Source organism: Delphinus delphis, chromosome 1 (genome assembly GCF_949987515.2).
Source record: "Delphinus delphis chromosome 1, mDelDel1.2, whole genome shotgun sequence".
Lineage (NCBI taxonomy): Eukaryota > Metazoa > Chordata > Mammalia > Artiodactyla > Delphinidae > Delphinus > Delphinus delphis.
The window spans coordinates 20,669,374-20,694,388 of record NC_082683.1 but is presented as its reverse complement, the minus strand read 5'-3'; the positions used below and the strand labels follow the sequence as shown (position 1 = coordinate 20,694,388).

Here is a 25,015-nt window from a genome sequence, read left to right as displayed (position 1 = left end):
GGGGCCAGGGACTGTGCCTTTTGATTCTTTATAGCTCATTTCAGGCCCTGGGACCTGAACTGCCCTCAGGTATTTGTTGTGTGTAAGGTGGATAAATCACGTTTTAGTTGTGGTGTGTTGAAGGAGAAGGGGGAAAATGGAGTTTAGAACCCCAGGTTTTTCGGTGACACACCCTTGTTCTCAGCCCCGGAGGGATGTGAGTGAATCGGCAGAGCCGTGGGGCACACTCGTGCCTGGGGCCTAAGCTTGTGGCTTGGATCTCGAGAAGTCTGTGAGGCTCCAAGCAGTACTGTGTTTGCAGAGACAAAACTGAGAAATGAACTATCCTTCCTTTGTGGATTCACAAGGGGAAAAGACATGCATTCTTTAGGTTCCCTCTGTTCACACCAAATTCCCTCAAAAATCTGTTTGTAAAAAGGACAGGGGTCTCTTTTGACACATCAGAATGTTTTTTAAAAGCTCAACTGTCACCCTTTAGAGGTAGAACTTTGTCCAGCTCTTCAGCCCTACTTTCTTGCAATCTCTCCTTCCTTTCCTTCTCTACTACCCACCCCCCTTCTCTTCCGCTCTGTTTCCTGTTTCATTTTCTGGCTGCTGCTCCAACTGGAAAACAAGGAAGCTGAATCTTGTGCTCTCAAAGCTCTGGCTTGTCAGAATGGAAGAGGACTAGGTGGGGTGGGAGGGGTTCTGGGCCTTCAAGGCTGTGAGTAAGTAGTGGAGGAGGCAGCTCTCTCCAGTCTGCTTTTAGAGTCTGCAGCTAAAATGGAGCCTGCATCTACACAGGGAGCCCCTGAGCGGCCAGCACTGTGGGAGAGCTGGAGAGACAGGGACGTATCCCAGGGCTCCCAAAAGATTCTACACCGCCCAAACACTTCCATAAAGAAGCAGATATGCCACACCACCAAGAAACGGTTTCATAATACAAATCCCGGACCAAATTAAACAATGTAAGCAGTGCATCGCTGTTTCTAGACTCCTAGAATGTAAGAGACAGCATTTCTGTTTCTGAACTTGCCTGGCTCTGCTCTTGCTGTTTCCCCCGTTTGAAATGCTTCACTGCCGACCACTCTTTGGCCAACGCACTATATTCAGGTCTCAGCTGAAATGTCACCTCCTTGGAGAAGCTTTCTCTGTCTACCCAGCCACAACTACCGCTCTGTACTATCCCATCACTGTTCTGCTTTCATCATAGCACTTATTATCACCTGGTTGTCCTGTCCATGAATTTTCCTCATTTCATTGTCTGTTTTCCTCTTAGGGAATGCAAGCTCTATGAGAGCAGGGGCCTTGTTCACCAAAGTGTTACCAGCACTTAGAACAATGCCTTGCACATTGTGTGTACTCAGTAAGGAACTAGTGAATAAATCCGTTTGTTTAACCTGATACCTGCATTTTATGGATGAGGGAACTAAGGCTCGGGAAGAAGTGACTGGCCTGAAGTTACACAGCTGGGGGCAGAGGTGGGATTTGAATTCAGGTCTTCAGCCTCCCTGGCTGTTTTGTTTTGTTTTTTACCACCCCACAGTATTTTAATCTTTCTCAGGTTTACCTCTTTCCCTCTCTTCCTTTTTTTTCCCACACAACTAAGAGTCTTCACGGGCTATGCCGAGAATTCTACATAAGGCACACCAAGTCTTAACAGCTCCTACCTACTCTTTCCTCCATTAAATTACAGTTTTATCTTTTTGATTTGTTCAATGAAATAGGAGTGCCTACTATGTGATGGGGATGAGGCTGTAACACTAAGCAAGACAGACACAGTCCTTGTCCTCATGGAGATGATAGTATCATCTACCTTATGGATTTTATAGTGCTTGGCACAAAGTGCTTGATAAACATGAGCTGTTAGGTCCAGTGGTTAAGAATCTGCCTTCCAAGGCAGGGGACACGGGTTAAATCCCTGATTGGGGAACTAAGATCCCACATGCCGTGGGGCAACTAAGCCCACACGCCACAACTAGAGAGCCTGAGTGCCGCAACTACAGAGCCCACACACTCTGAAGCACGCACGCCACAACTAGAGAGAAGCCCATGCGCCGCAATGAAACATCCGACGTGCCACAACTAAGACCCGACGCAACCAAAAATAAATAAATAAATATTTTATTTTAAAAAAAGGTGCACTGTTACAACTCCCTGAACAAAAAGGGGAGCAAGTGATTTTCCCACTGAAGATGTGAAGGAAGTTTGGGAGTTCTCATGGAGCACTCACTTCCCTGGAGCAACCTGACGACTCATTTTTCTCTGTAGCTGCTTTGCTCTGCTGCCACATCTGGAGATGGCCTTGGCCATCTCTCAGTAACTCAGCTTCCAGACACCAAACTTTCCGTGGTCCTAATCTTAGGGGAATGACGGAGTAGCTGATCCTGATCTTGGCTTTGGGGCCAGGCCATTATGGGACAAAAGTGAGCACACTGGCCTCTGATTCTGTCACTGCCAGCTGTTAGCAGGCAGGGCTAATGCCTGTGATGACAGGCAGCTGTACCTTACCCAAACTTTATGCTACTTCTTTTCGTGCGGATTCTTTTCGTGGGCATTCGTTGGCAGTTTCCAAGGATGCTGGATGACACTTAAATCCATGCTGAAACTAGGGGTGGCACCAGTCAGGTCTTGGACATTTACCAGAAGCATCCTTTTTGGCTCTGGCCATATATATCACTTGAGGATGCCCATCCACCCTGGGACAAGGACCCCACCCTTCCTCCCAATTTCAGGAGCCAAAATGCTGATCATTTAAAGGCCACGGATACTAGGTGTTTTTCACCCTTTCTTCGGTGTTTGCCTTTCGGTAGTTAGAAAACCTTGACCCCACCGAGAGGCCCAGTGGGAAGGGCCTTAGCCACTTGGGGGTGGTAGTGGCCGCAAGGCAAAAGAGCCAATGAGGTTGAGAGTATTGTTTAGGCTGGACTTGGCTGCTCTCCAGCCTTGAAAGAAGGTTACGGTCACTTGCGGGGCTGGGGAGGGAGGAGCCTGGGAAAAGAACTACTTACTGGCCACACCCCTGGGTTCTCTACTGGCGAGGTTCTATTTACTTCTCAAAAGCAAATTACTCACAGCTCAGTGGCTAGCAGCCCTTTCGGCCTGCGCCTGCGGTAACTCCAGTCAGAAACTGGACACCAGGCTAGGCTCCTCCTGCATTGCAGGAGAGCAGATGAAAAGAACCCAGGAAACCAAACTCCTAGGCAATGCTCCACACACAGCCCAGAAATGCAGTTTCTTGACTAGAAATTGGAGTTTCAGAAGCCCAGAGCAAAAATAGCCAAGAGCAGTATTACTCACCAAAATATAGATATGAAAAGCTTGCCATTTAGTTTTTTTCCAGAAGAGTCCTAGGAAGGCATCTTAGTTGACAAACGTTAGCCAATTGTCTCTATTTCCCCCTCTCTCAATGGAGACGTATGAATTAGTCATTCCTGTCCCTGACCCAAATATTAACAACCACACTTAGTTTGATGAACACTTGACTGAGATTCCTGGGACAATTTTACCTCATGCTAAACACAGCAAAAAACGAATCTTGCCTGCTGTGCTCCACAGCTGGGTCCAGTTACTCCTGGTTGTTCTCCAACCCAGGAAGGAGGTGGAGTGTGGTGCATTAGGAAGAACTCGGGCCTTAGACTCAGGGGGACCTTTGTGTGTGAACTCAAACAAGCTGCTTTCCTCAGCTGTAAAACGGGAGCCAGAATACTGACCTCACAGGCATGGGGCTGTTGTGGAATTATTTGATGTACTATGTCTGGTACACAAGTAGGTACTCAATAGAAATCTTTTGTCTTGTTTTGCTTCTAAGTGTCCACAATAATAGCATTTTCTCTGTTACTGTTTCTGGTTTCTCCATTGTCTCCCTAAGGAAGGAGATGAATAGAGAAGCTATATATTGCAACATTAGCCTTATAAATGTAACTGCATCTGGCCAACATCTACCATTTCATTCAGCAGCTACTTAGTAAGTGGCTACTATGTGCCAGGCTGTTCTGCAGGACAGGGATATAGCAATGAACCAAATAAATCCCCTGCCCTCAGAGAACTTACATTAATTACAGTGGAAGACAGTAGGTAAGTACAATATACAGTAAGCCAGATGGTAAAAAGTGCTATAAAGAAAAATCAAGCAGAGAAGGGAAATGAGGCAGGGGAACAGATTGCTATCTTATTTTATTATTTTTTTTGGCCGCACCACGCGGCATGCAGAGCTTCCCCAACCAGGGATCAGACCCGTGCCCCCTGCAGTGGAAGCACAGAGTCTCAACCACTGGACCACCAGGGAAGTCCCAGATTGCTATTTTAAATAAGGTGGCCAGGGAAAGATTCACCAAGCTGATATTTGAGCAAAGACCTGAAGGAGATGAGGACTTGAGCCATGCCATTTTATCTGGTGATAACAGCTCTGTATGGTGGAACAAGCAATGGGGAAGAGAGAAGACCAAAGAGGTAACAGTAAGATAGATAACTGAGGGCCATTGTAGGTCACTACAAGGATCTGGACTTTTACTCAGAGTAAGGCTGAAGCACCGAAGGATTCTGACCTTAGGTTTTAAAGGGAGCATTCTGGTTGCTATGTTGAAAATAGGTTCAAACACCAGGCAAAGCAGAAGCGGGGAGGCCAGTTTGGAGGATATTTTGAGTTCAAGAAAGATATGATGGTGTCTTGAACTAGTGGTAGTAGCTGGACTGAGGATTATTTTTTGAAGAGAGCTAACAGACTGGATGTGGAAATGAAAGGAGTCAAGGATGTTTTTGGCCAAGCGATGGAGTTGCCATTTCCTGAGAAAACTATGGGAGAAGCAGGTTTCTAGGGGAAGACAGGGCATCTTAGGCATATTCATATTAAACTTTCAAGCAGAGATGTCAAGAAGGCAGCTGAGGGCTACCCTGGTGGCACAGTGGTTAGGGATCCGCCTGCCAATGCAGGGGACACGAATTCAAGCCCTGGTCCGGGAAGATCCCACATGCCATGGAGCAACTCGGCCCACATGCCACAACTACTGGGCCTGCGCTCTAAAGCCCATGAGCCACAACTACTGAAGCCCGTGCGCCTACAGCCCATGCTTTGCAACAAGAGAAGCCACCGCACGTGCACCACGATGAATAGTGGCCCCTGCTCGCTGCAACTAGGGAAAGCCCACGCGCAGCAACAGACCCAACACAGCCATAAATAAATAAATAAATAGATAAATAGATTAAACATTTTTTTAAAAAGGCAGCTGAATGCTCTAATCTGGAATCAGGGAAGAGAGCTGGTCTGGAGAAATAAATGGTTAAGTTGGAGGCTGACTCCAGATAATGGTCTTTTAAAATATTTCTAAGAAAAATGGAGATCCTCCCTTTGCCAACTATTTCCAAAAGTTTTTTCCTAGAGTATCATCAATTTCTTTGGCTACTTAAACCCACTTTACTTCAAGAGGCTAACAAGCTTTTTATGCCTAGAACTTCTTCTGCAGGTAAAATCATCTCTACAGCTCTCTTAAAGTCAGACTTACACTGTGGAAGGTCAAGTGAATATGGTGCAGAAATGACAGGGTCCAGGATGCCACCATTTAGGGAGAGAGTATACCAAGGGGGACTCGCAAGGACAGGACCAGCTCCCCAACACCCCCAAAAGGGTCAAGATTTTAAACAGTTTAAAAATAAAAAGCTTCACAAACGTCTTACCAAGATTTAATGTACATTTATTCTTAACACGTGGAACATATAGTATAAAGATTTCATACTGAATAAATGATATTCATTAAGCCAAAAAAGGAAAAAAGGAGGAATTTACATCAAGTTTTAGCTACATTGTTTGAAATACAAATATGCAGATTTTATCACTGAAAAAATCTCAATTGTGTTTCTTCATCAGGAACTTCAACTGAACCTAGAACTTTTTCACACCTCGATTAGAAAGAAAACAAAACAAAACAAAAACCCAGAAAAAAATAAACTATAAGTTGATTGGCTGCTGAGACAGCAAGGACTTTTTACAGAGACCTGTACAGCATCGCACCAAGAGGGGCGATGTCTGGCAAGAGATTAAATAGCTGTGTCTCGCTTTGTGCAGGTCACCAACTTGTTAACTCGTCATACTATAAAGGGGTAGCTGGGAGGGGGTCCAAACTGTGGGGATCCAAGGGTATGTGCAATGTACAACGTCATATATATACACACGTGGCAGCGCAGCCGCTGCAGCTAAAGGTTAAAACCAGTTCTAAGAGGTGATCTCAGGGTTATTCATACAATCAAGGAGGAGAGAAAGAGGTCAGGGTGTTGTAGGTTCACACATGATACTTTGGGGGAAAAGCCTTTTTTTTTTTTTTCTCCTCAACGTTTAACTAAAAACATTTTTAAAAACTACAGCTTGCTGCTGACCCAGCGTTTTCTCTTGTTTCCATGTGAGACATTATTATTACAGTATGTTTACAGTATCAGGTGTACAGTACAGTACATGAAAGGGTCTACACTCTACTGCACAGGCCTCTCCAGTGAACAGGGTTTGTCCACAACTGCGAACTTCTCGGTTCCTGCAAGATTGTGAATGTACAACAATAAACCACACACAGTTCAGCAGTCACCATTTTTGTCCTTCAGGGTTTTTTTTTTGTTTTTTTTTTCCTTTTTTTTTGTTTTTTTGTTTTTTGTTTTTTTTAACCATTAAAAACATTATGAAATGTGGCATCCCCTTGATGCAAGGACTGGGAAAGCCATTTTTATTTTTATTTTTTTTTCCCCAAACTCACTGTAAACGACAGTAACTTTGGTTAAAATAAAAAAAGTCTTCTATGTAGGCAGAGCTTTGTCTTTTCAAATAGGGCAGGGTCCTGAGGGGAGTAAAGTGAGGACAGGGAATAGAAAGATCGGGAGGAAGAAGGGGCGAGAAGGAAGAGAAAAGAGAAATAGGAGAGACTTTTTTTCCAAGGGAGAAGCTGGACAGCACAGGGTAAACTGGATTCTGAGGTGGTTTTGCATAAATAAAGGGCAACAGTCAGTTTCTAAGTTCTCCACACACGCACACGCACACAGGGAGGGAGGTGTCCCACGGCTGTCATGACTGGCCAATCAAAAACAGTACATCGCAAATGACTTGTGAAACCAATGAGTTCATCAACGGTGATACCGAGATGTCCAACAGCCGTGACTCATACAGCGTGAACTCCGAGTGGTTCTCGTCCACCTTGGCCAGGGCCAGCAGCGCACGGGCAGCCCGTCGCATCATGTCCACACTAGTTGGCTCAAAGGGCGGGTTCTGCATGTGGAGCAGGCTGGCCTGGCTCTGCTGGAACTGTGTGGCAGCAAGGCTATCCTCCAGGAAGCCCAGGAGGTTGCCGATGCTGCCTTTCTGCACTGCAATGGCACGGGCCGCCAGGCTGTCACCCTGTGCCAGGTTGGCTAGCAGTACCACAGCCATCTCCCGGCACACCGGGTTCTTTCGGTCACTGAGGAAGCGCACCATGGTGCTGTACAACTTCTCCAGGCGGCTGAAGGGGGGTGTGGCCAGGATCAGGTCCACATTGTTGTCCTGGATGCTGAGTTTGCTGAGGGTTTCCAAGACCAGTCTCTGTGGGGAGAGGACGGCGTTGGGGCCCAGGGTGGAGAAGGGGTCCTGGGCTTCAGCTGAAGGGCAGACTGCCCAGTGTAGGAGTCCATCCAGGACAGGCAGGCAAATGCTCTCGGGGTATGGGGAGAGGTCCAACTGCCCCGAAATGTTGGCGAGCGTGACCAAGGTGTTTTCCCGAAGCATCTCCAAGCAGTCCCACCACCACTCCACTTTGTTGCAGCTCACCCCTTGGTCCTGCTCCTCCTCCTTCTCGTAAGTCAGTGGCGCCTGCTTCCGTTCCGGGTGCTTGTGGTGCAGAAGGATCAGCTTGCCCAGGATGAGCAGCAGCCCCGGGTGCTTGGACATCTCAAAGTCGTTGCCTGGCACAAATGACAGACTTCGGATGGTATTGGAGACACAGACGCAGCGTTTGGCAAGGGAATCCTGCCAGTCCAGAAGGGTACACAGTGGGGTCTCATCTTTACTGTGGGGTTCATCCTCTAGGATCTTGATGTTCCGATGGCTCTGTGCTGGGCTGATGCCAAATGGAAACTTGCTGCTTTCCTTGGTGGCCTCTACACTCTTAGCTCCCTCCTCGGTCAGTGTGCTAGACCGGGTGGACAACATGTCATCCATAGTGGCTGTGATCCGTTTTTCTGGGGGGCCATCAGTCGGGGGGCCCTCCTGCTCTGTTGTCCCTGGTGTACCCTCTACTGCTGTGACATACTTCCGAGTGACTGGTGGGCAGGGTACATGAGGCCGGGAAGGCAGCAGCTCTGTTTTGCTCTCAAAGTGGGTCTGGATATGCTCAGTGGTGTCCCCCCCACCAATCCGCCAGTGCAGCAAGCCACTGTCAAACTCCTGCACGCGCCCAAGCTTATCTGAGCAGTCCACCACGAACGGGTCATTCTTTTGCACGATCTTTACTGGAAGCCTGTCAAACTTACTAATCAGTTTCTCCTCACTATTCTCTGAGGCGGCTTTGTCCTTGCCCGCAAAGGCCATCTCCTCATCATTTTCAATTACTTCCTCCTCTTCTTCCTCCTCTAGTTTGGGACCTAGAAGGTCTTCCTCCTCCACCCCCTCCATAGGAGCTGGACTAGACGCTTTGCTGAATCTCCCAGGGTCCAGTAGTGTTCTCTGTCCTGGGTCACCCACCTCATACTCCTTTAAAATGCCAAAGATCTCAATCAGGCAACGTCGGAAATATTCCACAAGGAGCTCTAGCAACCCTGGGAGCTAGAAGAGAAAGAACAGGAAATAAATTAAGGGAGAAAAGTGGGCTAAGAAGAGAATCCTTGACTTGAGAGGCCTGCCAAGGTCTTCTATCTAATCTCCCCTCTTCCCTTCTAGGTCAGATGTCTGTATCACTGGGAGAGTCAGAGTTCTCCTTTCCCAAAGGCTCTCCACAAAGCAAGTCATTTGAACTCTCCTCTGCTTAGCACAAAATTCTTCCTTCTGCCCAAACAATCTTCACACAAGTCTGCTTCAGCAGATGGACCACTGACCAGCAACCCTGCACCTCACCTACCAGTGCCACCCACCTCTCAGCCTCACCTTTCTCAACCAATTTCTGCTTCTCTTCACCAGGCCCAGTTTCCTACCCGTTGGTCACTGCCATTGTCCCTCTTAGGACACTCTCTACATTCCATTGCCAAGTGGAGCCCAAGGCTAGGCATGGTGGGATAACACCTTCCAACACAATGCAGGGTGGACAGATGTTCATTTGCTCTCTTCCCCAAGCTCCCCAACTTTTCCAGGAGGCTGGACCTCTGTGCGTCATGTAACATAATGAGTGGGATGAGGCTTATATTCTCTAAACACTGTTCCAAGCTGGTGCTAGACAGACCCAAATCTCAGCTTAGATTCTGTACAGGCCATTTACTACTCCCAGCAGAAAACATTAATCTCCAGTCAGATTAATCTCTGGCTAAAGAGTATAGCAGAAAGGCAAAAATAGGGCTTTAGACTTAAAAAAAGATCCAGGTTTGAATTCTGGCTTTTCCAGGAACTATCTGTATGATTTAAACTCTCTGAGCTGTAGCTTTCCTATCTTTCCACTGAAAATGATGCACATTCCTAAACTTTACAGGGTTGTTCTAACGTCTAAATGGAATATGTCAAGTGCCTGGCTTATGGAAATTGCTCAATCAATATTTGTTCCTTTTCTTTCTCATGGGAAGCAGGCTTTGGATTCAGAAAGACTGCTAACAGCTGTGTGAACCTGGGCAAAGATAAGACTCTGAGCCTATTTACTCATCTAAGAGGCCACATCTGCCTCAGAAGGCTGCAGTGAGGATGACACAAAAGAAAATATGAAGTACCTCGCACAAAGTGAGGGCACAGTAAATGGGAACTATTAATAACGATGCCCCCCTAGTCAACTCCTAAACAGATGGGCTGGTAGGTGCTGAGGATGATCAAAAGAAAGAGTAGGATAGTGCAGCAGAAACTCTTCCCAGCTGAGAAAACTCCAGGTGCGTGTCTATGGAGAAAAGGTCTGGAAAACCACCTCTACATTAACTGCCCCCCCAGCCCCCGCCCAGCAGCGTGCACTTCTTTACCCTTCCCATTCTACACCTTAGGAAAAATGGGATCAAGAAAGACCTCTTCTATTCGGAGTGGATGAAGAAAGAAAGGGAAAATAAAGAAACTGCTCTACTCACTGACAGACAACAGGTTCTTCTTGGTAGTCTAAAAAATATGGTGTCCTCACTGACGTCAACTGACGTCAAGAATCTGCATTTCTTACCAATACCAACAAGTTTCTCCCTTTGAAGTCAATCCTGATTGACTAAATTACACAATTATTGTTCTCAGTATTCTAGGCCCATGGCTGGTGGCAAAGTACTGGCATAGAAGGTATCAGACAGCAAGTGAGAGAAAGGAGACCATGTTGGCCAGGGATGGCTTAATTCCCTGGTCACTTAGCATCATCTCCTTCAAGAAGGTCCCAGGCCCTCCCAATCTTCCCCGGGCACCTGTACTCACCTGACTGAGGTTGAAAGTCATGATGCTGTTGTCATCATACAGCAGGATGTTAATGGTGTCTAATGCCCACGTGCTCTCTGCCAGCAGCCCAGACTTGAGGGACATCATTACCCGCCATGCCTCCGGGGTTCCTGAAATAAACCTCCACGTCGTCCATCCACCAAGCCCAGGTTGGCAGGAGGCACCCCCCACCCCAGAGCTGGCTCATCAGTCAGGCTACTCTGAAGAGAACACATGGTGAGAGGCAGTTCCAATCTGGGAGATGACACACATCTGCCCCTCATGGCTTCTAGGCTCTCTTAGGACATCACTGTGTGGCAATTCCTTTAGTAAAGCCTGACATCAGCTGATTTCTTCCTTTACCCAAAGTTCTTTGGCTCTACTTTAGTCAACACTGGACCAGATTTTAATTCATCCAGAACATCAGGATGGAGAGAGAACAATGAACAAGATGTAAAGAGGCAGATTAAGCAACCCAATCAAGGAGGTCTCCTTACCGATGTCTTTCATCGTGAGCCGCCTCCTCTGCTTCAACACAGGCTGTGTGGCTTCAACAGAGCCAGGTGGGAAGGTGATGTCCCGCCGAATCATAGGGGGCTGCACAGGGGCAGGTGCTATGTGTGAGGCAGGTACTGGGGGACCTGCCTTCTGCATCTTCATCCCGGAGTGCAGGAATGGAGACTTGCTAGGAGAGGTGCGGTTCTCCATTGGCCGGGGCAGGGGAGCAGGGCTGGATACCTGAGGAATGTGATTCTGCATGCTTGGTGGGGGCTGGTAGTTGGATGGAGGGGGCCTTGTCATGGGGGGCACGGGGGCAGAAGGACCATATGGGGGCTGGCGTGTGCCATGGGAAGGCCATGGGCCTTCATGGTTGGCTCTCTGATCCGTGTGCAGCATTTCATCTGTTCGGTTCACGCCATGATAGGCAGCACCTTGCGGGGCAGAGCCCGTGCTCTGCCTGTTGGCGTAACTGTAGGTCATGTCATTACGCCCCTGCCACATGGTGCCTTGCTGAGCAACCTCAGCCGATGCCTGTATGGGGCCGCCCATCATCTGCGGTGGCATGTTCTGCTGGGCACTGGAGCCAGGGGGTGCTGAGACACGGTCTCGGCCAAACTGGAATGGAAACTGGTTCTGGGGGCCGCCTGCTGGTCGGCGCTCAGTAGCAGCAGTGGCAGGATAGGCATTGCCATACTGGTTGTACACATCTTGCTGAGGGGAAGGCTGAGCAGCTTGTTGCTGGCTGGCAGGCTGGGGCTGGGCTGGGGGCAACTGCTGCTGCTGGGGCTGCCCCTGCCCCGTGCTGTACGGCACACTGTACATCTCCCCTTCGTGCCTCTTGGCAGGAGGGCCATATGTGCCATCCATCGGCCGCTTGTAATTCTAAGACGGGGACAAGCACAGGAAAGGTTAATACTCTGCACTCAGGGACACAAGACCCACAGCTGCCCAGATGCTACACCAGACACCTGCTGGGCTTACTTCTGCCCCTCTAGAAGAGAGGACACAGACTCCAAGGGAACAAAGGAATCACCTTTATGAGTTATCTTTTGAAGTTGTTTCTGAAAGCAAGAATCATTCTCTATTCCCTCTGGCTCTCCCTTGCTCTAAGTAGAAAAATGTGGAAAAGTTCAAAACTCAAAATAAGGCCTGTTTCTAACCCTTTTGGAGAACTAGAGACGGGACTAGACTCCAAACAGGGAAGAGACTGAGGGCCTGGCTCTTCAGACAGAAGCGGCCATCGGGGTGGGAGAAGAACACCAAAGAATCTAAAGTGGACTTCACAGACTGCACAACTTAGCCTTCTAACTGGCTCTCGGGGGAACCTGTGTGTCAGCTCACCCGCTACCCTCCTCACCTGCTGCTGCTGCTGATACATCGTGGTCTGCTGGCTGGGGAAGGGGCTGCTGGAAGGGGTGCCTTGAGCGGAGAACTGATTGCCATAGGAATCATGTCTGCAGGAAGGAGAGAAACAGAGGATCAGGGTGGGAAGTGGGGAAGCCTGAGCCACAGTGGCACTGAGACCAGGTTTTACTTACCGTTGCTGCTGCGGCTGCGGCTGCGGCTGCGGCTGTGCGGGGTAACGGCTAGGAGAATACATCCCCGAGTCTGGGTTGGAAGGCATGAGATTCGGCTGTGGGGCTGCAGTGCCCATGTTTCCCTCGGGTCCTATTCCGGGCTCCGTCCTAAACAAAATTGGAGAAGCAGGTTGAGTCCATGATAGTTGTGGGGTGCTGGTGTGGGACAGGGGTGGGAGGTGGGGCGTGCTTACCTCACTCTGTCATAAGGACCTCCATAGGGATAGTGCTGTCGCGGTCCCATCGCCACATTTCCCAGCCCAGGGCCGGCAGCTCGACTGTAGGGGTCCCCCATCCCGCCGTTAGGGCCCTGACCTGAGGACATGAAGGGATCACTCCCCGGAGCTAAGAGCAAAAGGGAAGACAATGAGCAAACTGGTTCGTCAGTAGGCCTAGCAGCCTATACCTTGCCTGCCCCAAAGACCCAGGCCCTCTTCAGAGCTCAGGTTTGTACCAGGTCTTTAACAGAGATCTAAAATGGCCCCAACCAGCAAAGAAGACACACTGATAAAGGGATGACAAGGTGAGGCCAGGGAGAGGGAGACAAGAAGGGAGGATGGCTCGACAAGAAACCTTAAATCACTCTCAAGTCTACCCACCGCCCCCGCAATTCCCCGTCCTCAAGGAAGTAAGGCAAACAGCAGTTGGTCACCTTTCCTCATGCTGCCATAAGGATCCTTATTTGGCTCGTAGGACATGCGCCCCATCATGTCAGAGGTATTCATACTGGGCTGGTACCCAGGGTTTGGAGTCATGGAATTCCGCTTTTGGAATGTGGGGTCACTTCCATCAGGAAAGGCATCCTGGATCCCGACCGAATTGCTCCTGCTCCAGAGTGAGGAAAGCCAATTAGACCCCAAATAAAGGAATTCCTCCAATAATGCAAGGCACATGGGAGTCACTGGTTGGACAGGCAGAGCAGGGACCGCCCTGGGCTGCACAGGAGCTCATGCACTTCTGTCCAGGATCCCCCAAACCACCTGTCCCTGCTCCAGACCTTACCTCATGCCTGGCAAGGGGGGGATCTGGCTGTGTGGTGTGGATGCTGGAGTTGGTGGCTTCAGGTCTCCCCCTTCTGCCATGGAACTGCTGGTTGACTGAGGTGTCTGTGGCCCCTGCATTGACCCTGATCCCGCTGTGGACAGAGATGCAGGGTGAGCAGGAAAGTGTTTAACTCTCACAGCAACACACAAATGCCCTAGGATCTCTCTGAAGCAGATCATTATAAGGCTAGAACTAGGGTTCTTTAAAACCTAAATAACCCTCCTCAAGAGAGGATCTGCAAGGCCAGTAATAAAGAAGGAAATCTGAGAGCGCTATCGCTTTTTGCTGCTGTTCACATTTGGAGACCAGGAGTGGTGTGGTGATGCCATCAACATGCTGGTGATTCCTTGAGTCTGTCAGCTTCCCTGACTACTTTTCTTTACTTCCCCCAAGGACCCTACCTAACCTATTACACATTGTTATGCTGGTACACAAGCTCCCAGTAAGAGGCCCTGGAATGCTAGAGATGGGGAGGTTCCATCTTGCCCCAAACCTGCAGAACACTGCAGGAGCCCAGGAACTCCTATTCTCAAGCATCTAACCCAGTGGCACTTGTGCAGTTTCAAATGTTCCCTTAAGCTGATGAGCACAGAACTACCCATAATTAATGTTTCCATTAGCTACCATTCCCAGCAGCAGATATCCCACTGATTAGGCCTCCCCAGCTGATGAGTCATCTCAGGCACTCACTATACCCTCAGAGGTCAACACCAGGGCGCATGTGTTTACACCCACCTTCTAGGAGCCCTGGCCTTCTTCCCTCCCCATGCTTGTCCAGGCCCCATCCTCCTCTCAGAAAGCAGGGTGGGCAGAGGCACTCCCAGCAGAGAGCTCCATTCATGTTCCCTCCCCACCCCCTCCTTCCCATTCATTACCATCTCAGCTCCCTGGGGAATTCAGGGCTCTAGTCTGAGCTGCATTCTAAGGCGCTGACATCAGTGAGCCAAAGCTCCCAGATGGCCCTGCCTCACTGCTATTTGTCAGATTTCCCGACTCCTTTGGTGTCCCTCCCACTCACTAGTTTACAAACATTTGGCAAGACGCCAGGTGCACAATGAAAATTAAAACTTAAGGGCTGCTGCAAACTATCTCCCAAGGGAGTCGCCACTGCCCGCTCTTTAGTCTGCCAACCTGTTAAGCTCTGTGGTAGGACAAGGCAAAGCACACATCCCTGGTGGCAGGCACTGGTGAATAAGGAACCTGGACCCTTGAATGCTACCCCTTTTATTTTTTTAAAACATCTTTATTGGAGTATAATTGCTTTACAATGTTGTGTTAATTGCTGCTGTATAACAAAGTGAATCAGCTATACATATACATATATCCCCATATCTCTTTCCTCCCACCCTCCCTCTCCCACCCCTCTAGGTGGTCACAAAGCACCGAGCTGATCTCCCTGTGCTATGCGGCTGCTTCCCACTAGCTATCGGTTTTACATTTGGTAGTGTATATATGTCCGTGCCACTCTCTCACTTCGTCCCAGCTTACCCTTCCCACTCCCCATGTCAAGTCCATTGAATGCTACCCTTGAAGGGTGAGCCTTGGTGAGGCTGCTCACCCAATCCTTACCAGGAGAGGGAGGCTGGATCTTGGGCTGGGACTTCTTGGAATCAGCAGCTGCAAAGATGTCTGGGGGAGGGTCTTCTCCCCGTTCGATCTTGCACTCAAAGGCATAGAGACATTGGATGTACTGCTTTTTCAAGGAGCTGGCAGCACTGCTTGAGGTGCCGACATTGAGGTTGGTCGCAAGTTCCCGCCATTTTTTGTTCTTGTTGACCTGTACAACCAACCAGAAGAGTTGGGGGTACATCTTCCATCTGGTCTTCCTGCCCACATACCCCAAACCCCATCAGGCTACCAGGTACTCATCTTGTGATATCACAGTTCTGTTAACCACAAAAGTTAACCTTGCTTGTGGAGAGTCCACAATAAACATTAAATCCATGGCTTCCCTCTACCCTCAGCAGGTTTTATCCACAGATCACTGCAACTGTCAGACAGTGCTTATTCAAAATAGGGCAAACCTTACACCACTATTAGAGAGAATGGAATTCAGAAGGTATGGGCTTTGCTTTACACAAGTGTACTGATGAGAAATGATGTGCAAATCACCATCAGATCCAAATCATATTTTAAATGAACTGATAAAAACTAACATTTTATAAAATGGAGACGTGTGGCAATATCAACGACCACGCTGCTTGACTTTTACTTTGTCAAACTGGGGGTTTTCATTAACTGATTTTTTTTCTCAGTGTGGGGCTCCTTCCAAATTTGATACTCTGCGTCACTGCTCCCTGCATCTCAAGGACATATAACTACAAGCCCCTTTCCCTCAGCAGTCACTGTCTTGATTGTCCGGGAGATGCTTCAGACCCTATGACTCCTTTGCCCCTTCCCAGCGGCCGGCCTACAGTTCTGCCTCCTCTCCTCAGCTTCAGCACACACTGATCAAGACCAGTCCCCCAGTCCCTACACTTGGTCTGTCTGCTTTAGCCAGGCAGGTCTCCTTCTTCACGTATTCCTTTTTTTGGGCGCTCTGCGCGGCATGCGGGATCTTAGTTCCCCAACCAGGGAAGGATCCCATGCCCCCTGCAGTGGAAGAGCGGAGTCTGAACCCCTGGACCGCCATGGAAGTCCCCTTCATGTATTCTTATGTTTATTCATCCACCATGTGATAAGCCTGTCTCTCAAGGCTAGAAACACTGACTTTCCAGTCCCAATCCACAGGGAGTTCAATATGTTTTGATACCTGCTGGTCTGGTACCTGTGACACCAGAGAAGAGTGATAAGGCAGCAAAGAAAGGAACAACCTAGACGAACACTTCCTAGAGCAGGCAATATCTGAGCAGAGTCTTGAAGGTTGGAGGTGGCACTGGTAGGGTATACTCCAGACTCTTTCCCATCAGCATGACAGCTGGGCCAGTCAACTGCCTCCTCCCTCCCCCGCCCTCTACCTAAACCCTACTAATCCTTCAGAAAAGCTCAGGTCTCATCTTTTGCCTTCTTGGAGCCTTCACAAACTAACTCGTAACAGCACTCTTTCTCCTCTGAACTCTGTCTTTAGAGTTTAATCACATCACTGCATCTAAAAGGTTGGCAACCTTTTGCAAACTGGAAGACAGACCCAGGCTTTGGGATTCCCTCTATATCTCATTTTAGGTCCAGTGAACCCAGAAGCCCACACAATCAACAGTGTGCCAAACCTAACCCAATGCCCCCTTTCCCTTCAGGTAGAAGAGCCCTGACTACGAGAGCTCAATACCAGGGAGAATGGCAGAAATGAACCCAGGGTCACCTCAGAAGCCTGCTGTGGCTCAGCTTCCCACGCTCGTTATGTGGTGGTGTGCACGTGTCTTGTTTTATTTTGTTTTCCTTTTGTGGGGGAGGGGAACGAAGCCTGAGGGAGAAGGAATTCATAACTGACTGTTGGTTGGCTTCATTCCAATCATTTTCTTTTCTGCTGGTGACAGCTGTTTTCTCTTCTGATTTAAAAGGTTTGGAATACACCCCTCCCCACGACGCCTCCCCCTGAGCTCAGCCACACACTCAGATCCAATAGCAGGCTCCCGGTATGATGACTACAGAACATACATAGGAGGAAAGTTTGCAAGGCACAGTGGGCTGTCTGCCAGCGTTGCCTCACCTGTTTGACTCCTGGGCTGAGTGTAAAACAAAGATATAAGTTATTAGGGCAGGCGCAAGGCTCAGGGTGGTGCTCAGTTCAGAGGTTTCCAGTGGAGATTAACCCAATCACTTAAGTCTCCCATACAGAGTGACTAAACACAATTTTCCACCTACTTCTTCCTTCATAAACTATTTCTATTTAATAGCTCCTGAAATCCCATCTCCATTGGGAAGCTTCCTAGAATGAAAGGATCAGCAACCACTCTGGCTTCCCTTGTACCATACTGTAGACCAATTTATGTGACAGAAATCTTGCTGAAAGCTGTTTGATTATCCCCAGCTTTCGACAGTCTCAACAGGATACACACTGTCCCTACATTCCAAATAAGGAAAACGAGGGCTCGGAGTAGTTATAAACCTCGATTAAGGTCACATATATCGTAAGTGGCTAAGAAAGAATTCAAAACCAGACCCATCTCTTTTTTTTTTTTCCAGACCCATCCCTGAACCTTGCCCTTGTCTACTACTCCAAACTGCCTGCCATGGAATCAGAATGCCCACAGACTTGCCCGATTTTTGCAACCCAGGGGGACTCTGGACACATGGTAAGTTAATGCTAATACTTTACACTACCCACGGAGGTCTCAGCCTCCTCCCTTTGCCTTATCTTCTGGAAGGCCCGAGCTCCCTGGTCTGTCAGTATGTGACTCAGAGCAGCAGGAGAGGGTGATGTGCCTGTGGGATGCATGGCACCAGTGATGCCACTGAGTACCTAGAGAGAGGCTTGTTGAAACCACAGGGGAAGCCAAGTGCCAGGCACTCACCTGAGTCAATCCACCAATTTCCTTCACAGACACATAGAGGCGGTACAGGTCCAGAGGTTTCCTACCCACAGCAGGCAGATTTGTCATGCCCATGGCCTTCTCCTCCGTGAAGGCCAGATAACGGTCCACCCACATCTTCCTCTCAGGCTCACCACCCAGCTCATACAACTTGGTGATCTTCTCATTGGTTGTAGTAGAAGAACTGGATTTCTGAAAGGGGCAGGTCAAGATTCTTAGGAACTGGTCAGATTCAAAGCCTATGCTAGGGGTCTTAGAAATCCCTCGATTAGGGCAGTGGTAAAGCTTCTCATTCTGGGGTGGCCACTAACATCTGCACTGCCTTCACAAAAACCAAAAGGGAGATAGACGTTCCTATAAAGAAAGAAAGCTAACACTGCCTATGTGTTATGTATTGAGTGCTGTGCTAGAGGCCTTTACACATTAGGTATTATAAATTATCCTGCTCTTAAAAGATAAGGTAGCAAGCACAAGGAGGCCATGCCTGAGATCTCATAGCTTTTAAGTAGCAGGACTGAGAGTCAAACCCTTGTCCACCTGACATCAATGTCACTACTCCCATACTACTACCCAGGAGCCTGGACACACTTTTACAGACTGTTTCAGAGAACTCAAGAAACACAAAACATGACCTTGAGACAACTGACTAAAATGAAAGCCAACTCTTCCTCCTCTCAAGAAAGGAAGGGTCCTGCTTGAGTGGCTTTGGATATCCTATCCAAGACATGAGGATGACTAAAAGGGTCTAGAAGCCAGAGGTGAACGTCCACAAGAGGTGGCAGTTATGATTTTGATTTCCCCTACTTTATAAGATAGGGAAAATGAGGCATGACAAAGGGCCGAAATAATTTAAATGACTTAAATACTGAGCAGGTCCCCAAAATGCCACACAGTCCAACCAATAGCACACTCAGGACCAATCTAAGAGAGGCCAAGGACCCAAAACCCCACCTGCCTCGTCTCCCACTTTATAGAACGTAGGGCACCAACCATTCCTGCTGTTCTGAGTAAGGTCCAGGAAGAGAAGAACTAGTCCCCCATGGCATACACCATCTATCAATGCATAAGGACAAGGGTCACAGTTTCAGAGAGAGCAGTGCAGAGAATTCTACTCTGCAGGTCTGGCATTTCCTCCATATCAGACAGCTGTGAGAACATGTTATTTACGTTAGGACCCCTTAGGCTAACTCAAACCCAATTCAGTGAACTATTATCTTGGGACCCTTCATGGTAAGAAGAGGTGACAGCACTCTTTTCCAAGATTATCTAGTTGGTGTCATAAAAGGCTGGAATCTAATCACCCTCTCTTCTTTTTCCTTCCTATCACTGAAAGGATGGGACAGAAAGTTGAGGGGTCAAAATATAAATCATTACCTTGGATTTAGATTCCGTCTTGGGTGTCCCATCTGCCTTGTTGTTCATTTTGGTGGCTGGAGTTAACTTGACATCCCCAAGACCCATCATCTCTGGGCTGGCTGCCATCCCTATAAAAGAGAAAAAAGTCCAATAGGTTTGTGACATGAAGATCACTTTGGAAGAAATCCCTGGGGTGAACAATGACTAGGACTTACCTGCTGAATTGTTAGCCATGGTTCCACCCATGGGATATGGGGGTCCCTGAGGGTTGATCATGCCAGCCATACTATTAATCCCTTGTCCATAGGGAGGTCCAGTTCCCATTATGCCCCCTTGATTCATATTGGGGTAGCCTGGTGGCCTGAGGAAGAAGATGCAAAGTGTGAGAGAGAGACAAGAGTTAGAGACACTAAGCTTTCAGATTTGGACTTGAGCTAAATAGGGCCGTGTGAGCCAAGATCATCTAGTTAGGCTTACAAGGAAAAAGTTTATGGCTCCCGCAAACCACAACCATGCACAGAGATATTCTTATCTTCCACCACCCACAAACGGCTCTAAGAGGGTGCAAGCTCCCAAAAGGAACTCACAGCTCAATTTTAAAGGATACACTCCTTGAAGAATGGAGTCTTACGGTGCCTCTTAAATACTGCCTCCTTTTAAGGCATCTCCAAAGTCAAGCTGTGTTTCCATTTAAGGGCCCTCACTATGGCAAAAGGCCTAGATTAAATGCTCAATTTTATTACTCTAGCATGGCACCTGGAGGGGCTTTGCATTCTTTTTATTTTATTTTTAAAATTATACCTCAAAAAACCCTTATTTACTTATTTTTTGGCCGTGTTGCATGGTTTGCAGGATCTCAGTTCCCTGACCAGGGACTGAACCACGGCCACGGCGGTGAAAGCCCAGAGTCCTAAACACTAGGCCACCAGGGAACCAAATCCACCTCTTTATAGTCAATCACCCTATTCTACCGTGGTTCATCAACATCCCAGTAAGAGTCGCTTTAAGAACTGTAGGCACCAACAATGGGGTACAAAACAGCAGAATTCAAAAACAGCAGAATCATAGTCACTGAAGGCAGTGGCCAAGGAAGAAGAGATGAATCTTGAAGTCATTAAACCAAATCACACGAGCCTTCTACACTTTTGCACCAGAGTCAAATACACAGGACCACACAGAAGAGTAGGAGAAATGGCAAACCACAACCTCACCACCCTCCATTTCTTACATCGTAGATCCAAATCATGTGAATCATTAAAAATCCTTTTGGAGGGCTTCCCTGGTGGCGTAGTGGTTAAGAATCCACCTGCCAGTGCAGGGGGCATGGGTTCGAGCCCTGGTCCAGGAAGATCCCACATGCTGCGGAGCAACTAAGCCCGTGCACCACAACTACTGAGCCTGCACTCTAGAGCCTGCAAGCCACAACTACTGAGCCCACGTGCCACAACTACTGAAGCCTGCGCGCCTAGAGCCCGTGCTCCGCAACAAGAGAAGCCACCACAATGAGAAGCCTGGGCACCGCAACGAAGAGTAGTCCCCATTCGTCGCAAACAGAGAAAGCCCGCATGCAGCAACAAAGAGCCAACGCAGCCAAAAATAAATAAACAAATAAATAAAATTGCATTTAAAAAAAAATCCTTTTGGAAACCAAGAAGCTAGACTGGCAGAAGAAATAAACTCTGAAGACTTATTTTACTAATCAAAATAATGTATACTTTATAAAGTTCTTTACATATGGTATCTGGTCATGTGAAATTTGATACCAATCTAAGATGCTTACAAATCAGCATTCCTGCTATATTTTTCACTGTAAAGAAACCTGGTTTTCTAAAGAGCTCTCAATAAAATGCATATTTACCAAGATAACATGATTTAGGTCCAGAAGTATCTCAACAACCTAAACGACTCTACAATGAGTTTCCTAGCACTGATACCCTCCCTCTTCACTTCCCAGGCCTTACCTGTTCTGGATAGAGTTGGCAGCAACGTGCATGGCGACAGCAGTTTCTTGAGTTTTCCGGTTCATACCCCCTGGTGGGGGACACATCCCTGACCCAACCTGAGGTGGCATATTGGCCATGTTAGGGCCATAAGGCCGGTTGCCCATGGAGGCATGACTCATTCTCCCTGGAGGGAGTGTGCCATAAGGTGGGATGCCAGGCTGCCCATGCATCTGACCTCCAGCACCCATAGGGTTCATGCTTCCAGCCATGCCTGCACTGGGGTAGTTAGCATTGGGCAAGGCATTATAGTTTGGCTGCCTGGGGTAGCCTCCTGGGAGGGGAAGGAGAGAAGATGCAGAGACTTGGTTAGTGACTCACTAGCAACTCACTAATAACACTCAACTCTAAAACTCCAAAGATAACAAATAATGGGAATCATTCAATATTTGGTCTGGAAAGAGACCAATTTCATGGTCTCTTTAAACAACAACAACAAAACTTCATGATCCATTTAAAAACAAAAAAAGTGGGGGGGGGGGCAGGAGTATTTAAAGGCAGGCCTCAGTCGTCCCCTTATCTTAAGGACAGCACAGCACAGAGCAAGGCTGTCTGGCAGGCAAGGCTGGCTACGCTGCTATCCAGGCCCTTCAACGCCCAGAATTCTTTCCTTTCTACATACTCATCTTCCATGCTCTGTTTAAGAAATTCAGCTTTAGATCCACCTAGGGCTGATTTTGAGCAAAGATCTACTCTAGTAGGACTAATTTACTCAAAAAAGTTTAATAACCAATAATTACCATTTACTAAGTGTCTGTGCTCAGTCTTGGGCTAAATACCTTATCCCCATTTTAGAGATGAAACAGAGGCTCAGAGATATTCAAGGACTTTCCCATGATGGCAGTCCTGCCCTACTTTAAGGGCCTGGCCTTGGTGGACTTAAGGCAAAGGACAGTTCTACTCTAATAACCCAGAGAGCAGCATATCAAACAAGGAACTCTTTTCTCGCCTCACCTCCATGTACTCCTACGGTAGTATACTCACCCTGTGGGCCGTACTGACTTCCCTGGGGACCATAGCTCCCCATGGAGTTCTGCTGGTAGGAGCCCATGCCTGTGTGCATCTGTCCTCCAGAAGGCTGACGTGGAGATAAGGCCGACCCGGGCTGGGGGGAACTGTACTGGGGCATCTGGGGGTTCCTCTGCATGTAACCTATTTGTGGGTAGTGTCCATAAAGTTAGTACCTCAATACAATGGGAACAAATGCTCTCCCTTACCGTAGGTCTTCACCATCTACGTTTTCTTTAGCAAATACTTGCACGGGGGCTCTTATCTGCTGTATAAATTGTGTGCTCTTTTAGGCACACTCAAAAGTGACACAGCCATTAACCAGGGCATGCCAACTGTTTCTACTAAATGGAGGTTTGAAAAAACAAACAGCAATGACCCCCCCTCTCCCCTCAAAAAGAGGTAGGATTTAAAGGGTAAAGATTCAATGCTGAGTATTTAGTATTTGCTGACCAAATCAGGCACAATGTAGGGGGGAAATCCATCAAAACACATGACCAACAAAGAATGACTGTGGGGGAACATAATTCTGGAGACACCAAGATGGCCAAGCCCATCCTAACTTCACAACCTGCTGCTGACACTGTCCTAAGCTTCATGGTCATACAGTTCTCCAAAAGCTGTTGCACAGATAATCAATCAAAGGTCTGCCTCTGCCCTGCTCCCCCCTCCCTTGAAGCCCAGCCTCTCACCTCGATCTTGGGCAATGCTTGATTGGTTCATAGAAGGATGCATGATGCTGTCCGACTGGCCACTGGGTGGCCGAGGTGGCATCTGGTTGCCTGCTCCAGACAGAGAAAGAAGTAAGCCAATTATGACTAATTGGAACTAGAATTCCGCCGCAACAAGAATTCCATAGCCTGGAAATTCTAGCCAGAAGGTCAAGTTAGAACTGGAAATGGCTTCTGAGAAGGCCAAGAACCTCCCAGTATCCCATTCACAAAAGGATCCAGCAAAGGGGCTCCCATCTCCCTTCTTCAAATGCTGAAGGGAAACTCTCTGCCAGTGGAAGCCTGGGGCTCCCTAATATTGCTGGGGGCCAGTCCTCTTTCCCTTTCCCCAAAGGTCAGCACTCGTGGGTACCTGGCACTGCAGCAGGCGAGAGTGGTCCTGAGCGAGACTGAGCAACACTGGCAGGAGAGCCAACTGGGGACGGGGAGGGGCCTCGGATGCCAGGCAGGTGAGGGGAGGTATGGGGAGAAAAAGGAGACTGAGCTGGATTACTCTGCTCCCCTTGGCTGCTTGAAATCCCTGATGTGCTCACTCCAGGGCTCAGAGCTCCTTCTGTCCCCATGGGGAGATCGTCTATTGAACCAGACAGATCCTGGAACATACACACAGGGACATGGATTAGCAGTATTAGGCAGAAAGATTCTTTTCCCAACAATCCTACTACATGATCAACATTTTTCTTAAACAACCCGAAGTAAATATACTGCACACATTTATGCAGTCGTGATACTATAGCTTACATACAGCAAGCTCTCTATTAAGGGCCAGAGAGGAAATACTTTAGACTCTAAAGGCCACATAGTCTTTGTCACAACTATTCAACTCTGCCACCAGAGTGCAGAAGCAGTCACAGACAACACATAAACAAATGGATATGACTGTGTTCTAACAAAACATTATTTATAAAAACAAGTAACTAGGGACTTCCCTGGTGGCGCAGTGGTTAAGAATCCGCCCGCCAATGCAGGGGACACGGGTTCGAGCCCTGGTCCGGGAAGATCCCACATGCCGCGGAGCAACTGAGCCCGTGAGCCACAACTACTGAGCCTGCGCTCTAGAGCCCGCGAGCCACAACTACTGAGCCCGTGAGCCACAACTACTGAGCCCACATGCCACAACTACTGAAGCCCGCGCGCCTAGAGCCCGTGCTCCGCAACAAGAGAAGCCACCGCAACGAGAAGCCCGCGCACCGCAACAAGAGTAGCCCCCACGCGCAGCAACAAAGACCCAACACAGCCATTAATTAATTAATTTTTAAAAGTAACTAGCCCACAAGCTATAGCTTGCTGGTCTATCTGGTCTATCTTCTGGTCTATCTACCAGAAGCACATATAGTACTTTCATCTTCTTTCCCAGCCCCAACTTCTACAGTCATAAGAGAGCAGCTCTTTCAGCGAGCCTTTAGTTCTTTTCCAACGGGGAAACTTAACAAAACACTGCCAGGACAGCATCAGGAGCTATAAGAAAATGTTAACAAGTTTGGGCAACATTCACAGATCCCCTCTCCATCAAATTATTATAACCTACATTTACCAAGAACTCACTCCAAGTTACCATACTTTAAAACATAAGGGGTAGGAGGTAAGAAAGGGATATATTGCACAGACAATTCTTTAACTGCCAAGAGGGTCTGGGACTACATTCCTAACACCTGGCCAACAACAGGGATGAACAAATGTTTGCCAACTGAACAAACCCAGTTTTTTTTCCTAGTTTTAAGTTTTTCAATGAGAATTTGGTATTTATTTGGAGGTTGTGCTTGTCTTGAATTAATCGGTAAAGAGTTCACTCTAGGTCAGTAAACCCCAAGATTAGCAATCAGGA

At 48.1% G+C, this 25,015-nt stretch overlaps 1 protein-coding gene across 2 annotated transcripts in view; it reads right to left on the bottom strand.

Moving 5' to 3' along the window:
• Positions 1–6,269: 6,269 nt before the first annotated feature.
• The window catches only part of ARID1A (AT-rich interaction domain 1A), a 70,470-nt gene continuing 51,724 nt past the window's right edge, over positions 6,270–25,015 (bottom strand). The window contains exons 5-20 of one of the 2 annotated variants that reach the window (XM_060017025.1): positions 23,543–23,783; positions 23,152–23,241; positions 22,436–22,603; positions 21,413–21,725; positions 19,667–19,812; positions 19,470–19,579; positions 18,078–18,287; positions 15,196–15,403; positions 13,585–13,717; positions 13,235–13,410; positions 12,777–12,927; positions 12,544–12,690; positions 12,363–12,459; positions 11,002–11,887; positions 10,505–10,635; positions 6,270–8,752 (exon numbers count right to left, since the gene is read on the bottom strand). In XM_060017025.1, coding sequence (XP_059873008.1) covers positions 7,022–8,752; positions 10,505–10,635; positions 11,002–11,887; positions 12,363–12,459; positions 12,544–12,690; positions 12,777–12,927; positions 13,235–13,410; positions 13,585–13,717; positions 15,196–15,403; positions 18,078–18,287; positions 19,470–19,579; positions 19,667–19,812; positions 21,413–21,725; positions 22,436–22,603; positions 23,152–23,241; positions 23,543–23,783 — 4,938 coding nt within the window. In that variant the 3' untranslated portion in view covers positions 6,270–7,021. The remainder of the gene's footprint in view (positions 8,753–10,504; positions 10,636–11,001; positions 11,888–12,362; positions 12,460–12,543; positions 12,691–12,776; positions 12,928–13,234; positions 13,411–13,584; positions 13,718–15,195; positions 15,404–18,077; positions 18,288–19,469; positions 19,580–19,666; positions 19,813–21,412; positions 21,726–22,435; positions 22,604–23,151; positions 23,242–23,542; positions 23,784–25,015) is intronic. The other variant, XM_060017019.1, reaches the window with a different exon arrangement.